Source organism: Pogona vitticeps, chromosome 3, assembly GCF_051106095.1.
Source record: "Pogona vitticeps strain Pit_001003342236 chromosome 3, PviZW2.1, whole genome shotgun sequence".
NCBI classification, from domain to species: Eukaryota; Metazoa; Chordata; class Lepidosauria; order Squamata; family Agamidae; genus Pogona; species Pogona vitticeps.
The window spans coordinates 251,757,779-251,768,144 of record NC_135785.1 but is presented as its reverse complement, the minus strand read 5'-3'; the positions used below and the strand labels follow the sequence as shown (position 1 = coordinate 251,768,144).

The 10,366-nt window shown below is 44.7% G+C and overlaps 1 protein-coding gene across 1 annotated transcript; it reads left to right on the top strand.

Annotated features, from left to right (window-relative positions):
- The first annotated feature begins 5,489 nt into the window (after nucleotides 1-5,489).
- On the top strand, nucleotides 5,490-9,421 carry FUT4 (fucosyltransferase 4). The gene has a single exon (XM_020809356.3). The coding sequence runs from the start codon at nucleotides 5,603-5,605 to the stop codon at nucleotides 7,070-7,072; it is 1,470 nt and encodes a 489-aa protein (XP_020665015.3). The 5' UTR covers nucleotides 5,490-5,602; the 3' UTR covers nucleotides 7,073-9,421.
- The last annotated feature ends 945 nt before the right edge of the window (nucleotides 9,422-10,366 follow it).

Here is a 10,366-nt window from a genome sequence, read left to right as displayed (position 1 = left end):
TTGTCACTGTTTTGATTTTCTGCTGAAATCTCTTCAACCCCAGCTGGAACGTGTTCTGGACTAAACGTGCTCAAATTCTCCAAATTCATAAAAACCCATACACCTAGCAATGAGGTGCAGTCTGAAATGGACAGGAGACACACGGCCCAATCCGCCATGCCTTGCATCAGAACCTGGTTATTTGGACTGCCCTGTTTCCTTCCTATTGTCTTCTTTGCTATGAATCAAGGCCAAACTGGATGTCACAACAGGAAAGAGGGTATCAATCTTTTTCCCAAAAAAAAACTGAGGGAGAAGAAAATCCCAAGCAGTTTACTATTTTCTAATTCATCATTTTCTTGATGAAATTACCCCAAAAGCTATTTGTTCAGTCTTTAAGTAGAGGTAGAATTAAACATGAAATTGCTGAACAATGTTCCAAACAGCATCTGGATTTTCTCCCTCAACTACCAAATGTCTCGGCTGTTTCTGTCCAGTCTATCTTTGGTGGTGGTTAGTTGGTTTAAATACAGTTGCTTGAAAAGCACACTAAAAATAAGCCCGCTATCCCTTCAGGAAAATAAAGGTTGCTATTTTTAGCATCAGCAGAACATTTGTAATATTCATGGTAAGCAAACATATTTTGATCTTGAACTTTGTTACTGGAGGTTTGTTACTGAAGGTTCCATTCATGTAGCAATACTCAGTGCTTACCCTTGTTCCATCAACATGAGTGTTTAATTTAATTAGGGAGTAAAACTTTTATTTTCAGTTTTCTTGGTTTGTTTCCACCAAATATTGTTGTGCAAAATACACAGTACAAGAAACAGAGTTTATAAATACAGGAGAAACATAGCATGTAACATAGAAAAATTGTTTAGTCATTTAGTCGTGTCCATGACCCCATGGACCAGAGCACGCCAGGCCCTCCTGTCTTCCACTGCCTCCCGGAGTTGTGTCAAATTCATATTGGTTGCTTCAATGACACTGTCCAGCCATCTCATCCTCTGTCGTCCCCTTCTCCTCCTGGGTTCACATAATAACTACTGCTGCTACAGTAGTTATGTGTTATATTACTGGAGACATACTAAAACATATTAAGCCAGAGAGCTTGAGCCCATTATTATTTGTCCTGCACTCTGGGATGATCAAGAACAGGTCCTGCCCCTCCTCTATATAACTATCTTACAACTATTTGAAAAATGGTATCCTATCTCCCCACAGCCTTCTTTTCTTAAGGCTAAACATGCACTGTTCTTTCAATCTTCTCATAGGGCTTGGTTTCCTGTTCTCTCTGAACCTATTCCAGTTTGTTGGCATTCTTCTTAAAGTGCAGTACCCAATATGATGCCTTACCAGTGACAAACAGAGAGAAACTAGTACTTCCTGGGATTTGGAGACCATAGTTCTGTTAATGCAGCCTAAAATAGAATTTGACTTTTTTGCTGCCACAGTTCCAAGATTCTTCCAACTCATAATATTGTTGAACCAAGTACTAACTGCATTGTTTTCAAGGTGCTTGCAGAGTGACTGGTTTATAATCTCCAGAATTCTCGCCAAGATTGATGTCAGGCTGACTGGTCTATAATTTTCAAGTTCCTCTTTTTTGCCCTTTTTCAAGATAACATTAGTCCTCCTCCCATCATCTGGCACTTCACCTATCCTCCATAATTTCAAGAAAATAATAGTCAGTGGTTCTGAGAGTTCAGCCACTTCCTTCAATATCCTTAGATGTAGTTCATCTGGCCCTAGAACATGTTCAAAGTAACAGGATATTCCTTGATTATTTGTTTATCAATCTCAAACTGCAATCCAATTCCCTCCACTTGTATAGCAGGACCCCTATATCCATGCAGGATTGGTTCCATGATCTACCATGGATGTCTGAAACTGCAGAATCTATAAGGGAATCTTATATAAAATATATCAGAGGCAGAATGGACACAAAGGGATGCCTCCATCTGTTGTACATAGGGCTATGACAAACCACAGATAAGTCAAACCACGGATACCTATCCACAGATATGGGAGTCCTACTGTACTTTCCATTTGCCTGGAGGGTCATAGACTGTCTATTGGGAAAAGACCAAGCTAAAGTAGGAATTGAGCCCTTCTGCCTTTTCTTTGCCATCTGTTATTATTACTCCATCCCCATTGAGTAGCTGAGCTATTTCTTTTCTCTGTTTTTTGCTATGCACATTCTTGAATAATGTTTGTTGTTGGTTTTGACATCTATTGCTAACCTCAGCTCATTCTCAGCTTTTGCCTTCCTAATGACATCCCTGCAATTCTTTGCTATCTGTCACCTATGTGGCCTGGCCGTCCTTCCACTTCTAATATATGCCTTTTATTTTCAGGTCCATTTTGAGCTCTATGTGAAGCCATGTTCTTTTTTTGCTATCTTCTACCTTTTTTTTCCCTGCCTTCCACCTTTTTTTCCTGAGCCTTCATAGAAAAGAGTGAGAGAGAGCCATATAGAGAGGGAAATAGGTAGTGAAAGAGGGAAAGAAATCTAGCAGCATTTATAGGGAGGAAACTTTTTAAAAAGAAGGATTGTGAAAGGTGGTTATACAGCTATTTAAAACTAAATGGGATCTTTATATACAGCTTCACTGTACACTTCTAAATACCAGCCACATGGGACAAACAAGGCTTCATGTCCTGCTTGTTCTTAGGAGCAGTTGCCTGGTGTGGAAACAGGTTCCTGAGCTAAATGGAATGTAAGTGTTGTGATCTAATCAAGCAGTCCTTAAATTCTTTTAGGAATGCACTTTAAAACAGTGTAAGAATGCTTGTGAATCCAGACATGGAGGTAACTCCTGGCTTTTCTGAGTAGCCCTAGGGCTAAGATGAGTCTTGAATTTTGAGTCTGCCATTAGATTGTTTGTACTACCACACAGCCAAGGGTTTTTATTAATTTCAACTGTGCTGGGATCCTTTGGATTCCTCTACCCATCCCTGCCCCAAGTTTTTAAAATCTTCTACTGTTTGCCAGTTTAGTAGGTCATAGAATCATAGAATAATGCCGTTGGAAAGGGTATCAAGTCCAAACCCCTGCTCAATGCAGGAATCCAAACCAAAGTATATCTACAAATGGTTCTCTAATTTTCTCTTGAATGCCTCTGGTGTCAGAGTGCTCACTACCTCCCAAGGCAATCGGTTCCATTGTTGCACTGCTCTAATAGCAAGGAGATTTTTCCTGACATTCCACCAAAATCTGGCTTCCTGTAACTTCAGCCCAGCTTTCCTGACCTGATGCCTACATTTGCATCTCCTCAGGTCATGAGGCACAGCCGTTTGGTTGGTGCACAGGAACAAGAAATAAACAAAGGATAGAGTTCTGGGGATAAATTTCTCTTGATCTCAAACTCTTTGAAGTGAGGAACTGCAGGAACACAGGAGATGGCAGTGTGAAACAAAATGGTTCCAGGGTATAAAAGTTCACATTTTCGGACTCTGCCAGTCTACATATAAAGTCCAGAGATATTTCAATTTTTAAATGCATTCTAAGTCCTTTACGTCCGCACACCTTGTCAACTTTAATAGCAGTCCCATTAATTTTTATGATTGTAGTGCATTGCAGTAGTCTAACCAGGTAGTTACCAGGGCATGGACTACTGTGGCCAGGTTATCCCTGTCCAGGAATGGTCATAGCTGGTTGACATGTCAAAGTAGACCCCGGGCACTCCAAGCTTCTGAGTTCATATAAACCTCTAGTGACAAAGATGAATCTAGAACCACCACCCCATTAAACTCCTGCTCCTTCAGGTAGAGTGTGACTCCATCCAGAACAGATCTCCTGACCAACTCCCAGACCTGACAACTACAAACCACAAAGCCTCCATCTTGTTGGGATTCAGTTGCCGTTTACTGGCCCTCATCCAGCCCCTTACAACAACCAGACATTAGTCCAGCACCTGCACAGCCTCAGCTGACTCTGATGATGAGAGGCAGACCTGAGTGTCATCAGCAGCTTCCTACAGATATTAAACATCACGGGAGATCTAATGGAATTCTCTAGCATCCTATAGCTTAACCGCCCTATGGGGCTGAGCAGAAGTCCTCTAATGCCACTCTTTGGAACCAGTTGCAAAGATAGGAACATAATAACTGTACCTCTCATCCCCATTTCATGAAGTCTGTTCAAGTGGATACCAGAATCAATGGTAAGCTGCTGAGCATAGTGGTATTATATCTTCATTTTTTGAAAAAAGAATGACTAAAAAATACTGTAATTAGTTTTTAACAAGTAACTTCCAAATGACATAATTAGTTATTCATCCTGGGTCCTGTGATGATAAAGGTAGAAGACATACCTAGGTGTAAGTTCACAACATATTTTATGCACTTATTATGTGGATCATTCCCCTTTAAAAAAAACACCAAAGCACATAAGTCGTTCTCTCCATTCTGGCTTTTTATCCTCACAAGAAACATAAGGCTTAGAGGGAGGGAGTGCTTGTAATTAAGCAGGATTTTAACCTAGATCTCTCTTATCCCAGCCTGACATTCTAATAATGACTAAGCCACACTGGTACAGAAGGGTTAATATGGGATACGAAAAATCAAATGTGCAAGAGTGATTTCCAGATCTACAGTTCTAAGAAGATGATGAAGGTTGTTGTGGGGTTTTCGGGCTCTTTGGCCATGTTCTGAAGGTTGTTCTTCCTACCGTTTCGCCAGTCTCCGTGGCCGGCATCTTCAGAGGACTGGAGTAGCACTCTGTGCTCTGGTGCAGTTTGCTTGGGAGCTGAGTCAACAAACAGCAACAGAGCATGGCCAGAGTTCCTACTCCTGTCCTCTGAAGATTCCGGCCATAGAGACTGGTGAAATGCTAGGAGGAACAACCTTCAGAACATGGCCAAAGACCCCGAAAACCCCACAACAACCATTAGATCCCGGCTGTGAAAGCCTTCGCGAATACATGATGATGATGTTTCAGAGACAGAGTGCATCCTGTCCATTACATTACAGGATATCTGGAAGCAACTAGCATCCTCTGTCTTAGAGAAAGGTCTTGAGTGAACTTCAGCCATAGTTTAGAAAACATATACTGTATTTCAAGCAATTCTAAAATCCCATATACTTACTACAGGCAAAATAACTCAGATTATGGGTATCTGTAGTACAGTATTATATTATGCTGTCTGCAAAACAGTTAAGGTATACCGCCTCTGGAGATGCACGGAGTATATTCAGAAATTAAACCGTGGTCCCCACTCACCTTCATTCAAGTGCCTGCCTGCGCCATACCTAGCTTTGGCATTTCCCTGAGTAACAGAGCCATAAAAGCCCGGCCACTCCGGCTATGAATCACCGCTTTTCAAAAGGTCGTGCGCCACAGCTGGAGAGGCACGGCGCCCTCCTTCCTTCTCCCCATCAAACACCCGCGCGGCAGGCAGAAATCCAACCGATGAAGCTCTCACCGTATACGCTGGTACTGTACCAGAGGGAGAGCAGGCGCAGCCGGCGGAGTTCCGCCTGTCCCGCGGCTGTCAAGAAAAGGCGGAGGCTCTCCTAGGAAAGCGGAGGCGGAATTGGCGAGCTGAGCCAGGCTGAGGCGGAGAAGGGAGGGCCCGCGGGGCGAGGCGAGGCGGGCCGGAGGAAGGGCCCCTGAGGCGCCATGGCTGAGCCGGGGCGCGCCTCCGGGCCAGGGGGCAGGCCCCACCTGAGCGCGCCGGAGGCAGGGCAGGGCGCCGGGGTGGGGAGGAGGCGGTGGCCGGAGCAGCACCCAGCACCACCTCAGCAGCAGCCTCAGGAGCGGCCACGCCATGCGTCCCCGGCCCTTCATTCATCCCTGTGGCCAGCGCCGGCGCCAGCGGCGACCCTCCCCGGAGAGCGGGCGCCTCTTTCCTCGGCCGCCCCGGGCTTCGGAGAGAAGAGGCCGCGGGTCTCCGGGACGCCAAGCGAGGAGGCGCCGACGTGGCGGCGGCGACGGCCGGCCATGGAGCCCCTCGAGCCCGGGGTGTGGAAGCTGCGTGGCCGCCTCCAGGACGCCCGCTGGCTGCTTCTCCTCCGCCGCCGCCTCCCTCCCTGCAGCTGCAGCTTGCCGAGCCTGGCCAAGCGGCCGTGGCGGCGGCTGCTGGCGGCGGGGCTCACCTGCTGCGCCGTGCTGGCCTTGTGCGCCCTCAGCAACCTCCCGGATTTGCTGCCCCGGGGCGAGCGGCCCGCCGGCCGCGACGCCCAGGAGGAGCCGGTGACGGTGCTGCTTTGGTGGCAGCCCTTCGGACGCGGCCGGGGCTTCGGCGACTGCCGGACCCGTTTCAACATCAGCGCCTGCCGCCTCACCACCAACCGCAGCCGCCTGCGGGAGGCCCAGGCCGTGGTCTTCCACCACCGGGACCTCGTCCTGGAAGGTCTCGGGGAGTTGCCTGAGGCGAGGTCCCCTGCCCAGCGCTGGGTGTGGATGAACTTCGAGTCGCCTTCGCACTCCCAGGGCCTGGGGGACCTGAGCGGCCTCTTCAACTGGACCATGTCCTACAAGGTGGACTCGGACGTTTTTGTGCCCTACGGGTACCTGCGGCCCAAGCGGGCCCCTGTTTCCCAACTGGCCTTGCCCAAGAAGACCAAGCTGGTGGCCTGGGTCATCAGCAACTGGCACGAAGACCATGCACGGGTGCAATACTACCGCCAGCTGAAGGACTACGTCCCCATTGATGTCTATGGGGCCGGCAGGCTGGAGCTGAAGAACAACAGTGTGGTCAAGACGGTCTCCCAGTACAAATTTTACTTGGCTTTTGAAAATTCCCAGCATCAGGACTACATCACAGAGAAGCTCTGGAAGAATGCCTTGATGTCCTGGGCGGTGCCCATCGTTTTGGGCCCTTCCAGATCCAATTACGAGCTTTTTATTCCCTCCGATGCCTTCATTCATATCGATGACTTCTCAGGCCCCAAGCAGTTGGCCCTTTACCTGAAATTCTTAGATAGGAACAAGAGCAGGTACAGGAGGTATTTTGCCTGGAGGAAGCATTACGACGTCCACGCCACCTCCTTCTGGAGCGAGCATTGCTGCCGGGTCTGCGACGCGGTTAGGACTGCAGGACAGCAACACAAGACCATCCAGAATCTGGCCAACTGGTTTGAGCATTGACCGGATGTCGATGGCTAGGCTTCCGTGCAGGATACTTGTCTTTGAGAACATTTTGAGATTGATAAAGAGCTGAGAGGATTAGTTTCTCACAGCTGGAAAGCAAGGGGAGAATTCTTAAAATTCAGAGGTGGGCTATGCTTTTCTTTTTAGTGTGATCACTGAGAATGCCATAAAAGCCTGCAGTCTTTCGAGCCCTCCAGCACTCTTCATGAAGCTAGATGGTACGAAGAAAATAATGTACCATGCTGGGTTTTGGAGGGTGCAGGGCTTTTTAAAAACCTAAGTCCCCTCCTTTTTTTGCCTAAAGGCAAATTCACAAAACTGGATCACTTGCCTCATTCTCCATGTAGTTGGGTCTATGTTGATGGCTGACTTCCAAATACAGTATAGGTGATAGAGTCCTTGTGAGCCACTGCAGATCTGCAGGAAGCATTTGAATGCTTCCTTGTATTATCCACACATCTAGAGAGACTGTGTCTAAGAGAAAGGTTTAGTCTTGAACTCACCAATACACTGTTTTTATATGCAGGGAGTTTTTAACATGAGTGGATGTTAAAATATGGATGTATTTTTCATTCATAGCTTACAAATGCTTGAAGTGTGAAATGTGTGGCACCCCACATTGACTCTGCCAAATCATTGAACTGAACCTGCAATCCAACCATAATTTTGCAGAGAATGGTTGAAGTAGTGCCCTCTAGTAACTTCCACATATTGTTTATTATTGTGACATGACATCTGATCTCGAGAACGGCCAGACTGTGACTTACTCTCGGCTATACACACCTTTTGTGGCCTTTGATTATCATGGTGATGCATGAAAACTGTTGGTTTCATGAGACCGTAATGGCAAAACCAGCCGAAAATACTGACACAAACCCTCATAATCATAGAATTGCAGAGCTGGAAAGGACTCTATGGATCATTGAGTCTTGACCACATTATTCACCATAGGAAATAGAATTGCTTGAAAGTCAGGCCCAAAGCTTCAATTTTTCTACATTAGAAAATAATAACTGTAGACTTGCAATATTAAAATATGTAGCACTCATAGGAAGAGCTCAACAGGGTCTCAAAAACCGGAGTCTTCCCTAGCTATATCTCAGTATCCTAGGTAAAGCTTGGAAGTGCATGCTTGACTACTAAGCTATGATCTGCCCTGATGTGGCATTCAGATAAAGCATTCTAAGTACAGTACAACCTAACAATAGGCCACCACTGAGCCCTGATAGACTCAATGCAGCTTCAAAGTTCTGCTGGATAACAGCCACCTTGCCTTTTATAACTTGAATCCATAAATGCTGCACAGCTTAAATGCACTATGCATAGGAATTTCAGATGTAGTATGTAAACAGTGATAGTTATTTGATGGATTGTTGTACCTAAATGTCTAAAGCAATTTTTTCATTATGGGTTTTAGGAATTCCAAGAGCCTAAAGATTTCTTGATGGAATGGAGTCTAGGAATAGTCGAAAAGTTTGCCTAAGAAGCCCCTTATCCATCACTGTCGAACTTTTCTTACAATGTATAGCTATAGCAATGTGTCTGTATGTGTTTCAGGCATACTGTTAAGAAGAACCCAAACATAATAATGAAAGAGAAATGGTTTCTTCTAGATTTTGATCTCTATGTCAGTGAATCAGTCACCAGTTGAGCCATAAGACTTTTTGCTTAAAATATTACATACCACATCCATGTTTATATGTTCATCCTTTTCTCACTTCCCCACTCCTGTTTTCTCTCTTTTTAACCTCCCTGTTCTAAAAATGCTTCCAAATTAGTCATTGGGTTTGGAGGAGAAGGTATTGCCGTCCTGTCAACCATCCAAAAGCTCAGTTTGAGGGAGGAGAAATTACAGTTGTGTTGAGTGCGGTAAAAATGCTTTCACAGTAGATATTCTGTCTGTCTTCATCCATGGTTCATGCAGACTAATGTAAGGGTCCATCAGAACTGTAGAGTTCCCTACCTGTATGAAGAGGGAGTAGACTGTGGCTGTAGAGCACATGCCTGGGATAGGAAATGTCCCAGGATTGATCCAAAGTATTTCCATTTTGCACCTTTTCCTGAGACCCTGGAGATTTGCTGCTGGTCAGCACCAACAGTAATGAATTAGAGCGATTAACTCAATAAGGCTGCTTACAATATGTTTTCCTGTGCATAAATTGATATTGAGCTGCTGTGTTCATCAGACATGCACAAAGATGCATGCACAGAAAATCTGTGTCCTTGTTCTTTTTCCAAATGCTTCACATTTAATCCTTGCCAGTTTATGGTTCAAACTGAATCTCAACTACATGCAGTCATGGGAATACTACTATAAACAACAATAGCCTCCAAGGAGTCCATATCTATGAATCTTCCAGTAAATCCTAGCAGACATGAACTGCACAGAGTTTTTTCACAAAGTCAGCCTTGGAGGATATAAAGGGTTTCTTTCACTAAAAATAACTGTATGTATGCCTAGGGGAAAAAGAGCCATGGCAAGAAGCAGTAAAGCAAACACCTCCTTCGGCTGTGAGTTTGTATGTGTTTACAGGCAGCTTGTACCGTTTTGCCATGATGTCATAGGGAAAATTAGACATGCTTTCTAATTCCATCCAATTTATTTATGATGAATTAAGGCTGAAGTCCTATGTTCTTCTGCCTGTGAGCAGATTTCACTCATTGCAGTGGGACTTGCTTATGAATAGACATATATTGTGTGCTGATGTAATTTATTGGTTGTGTATATATTAATATTAGTAGTCTATATTGTGCGATGATCAGTCAAGAAATATGTATTAAAATACTGTGATTGGAAGGGATTTTATGTGTCAGGAAAGTTTACATAGTCAGTTTGCAAAGTTGCTGACTGCAAAGTGGGAATGTGAAAATCCCACTATAAGGGCCTTACTGTCTGGAGACTGGACAAGGAAAATAAAGCTTAGATAAAGATAACTTTAAAAGCAGGGAGAAAAAGTCCCAGTAGAAACATACCAACCCTTGACTTCAGGATTTTGTCAGAAACTGCCACATCATTTTTGTCAGTCTTTTTTTCCACCACAAACATGAGGGCTAGTAACTTGTTTATGTAAAGCTTTTGGGGTTAGCTTTATCAGAAGGTACTGTATACAGTTCTCAGTTATGTTTGACAATTTGTACCTTAGGTAATGAAAACAGGAAACTGCTGAATATTAGGATCAGACTACACTTCGATTATACTGTGTCAAAATATGAACATATTTTTTTTCCATTGGGCATAATCCAACCCCAGTAAAACACTTCAATTCTTATTGTTACTGATGGGAAGATTAA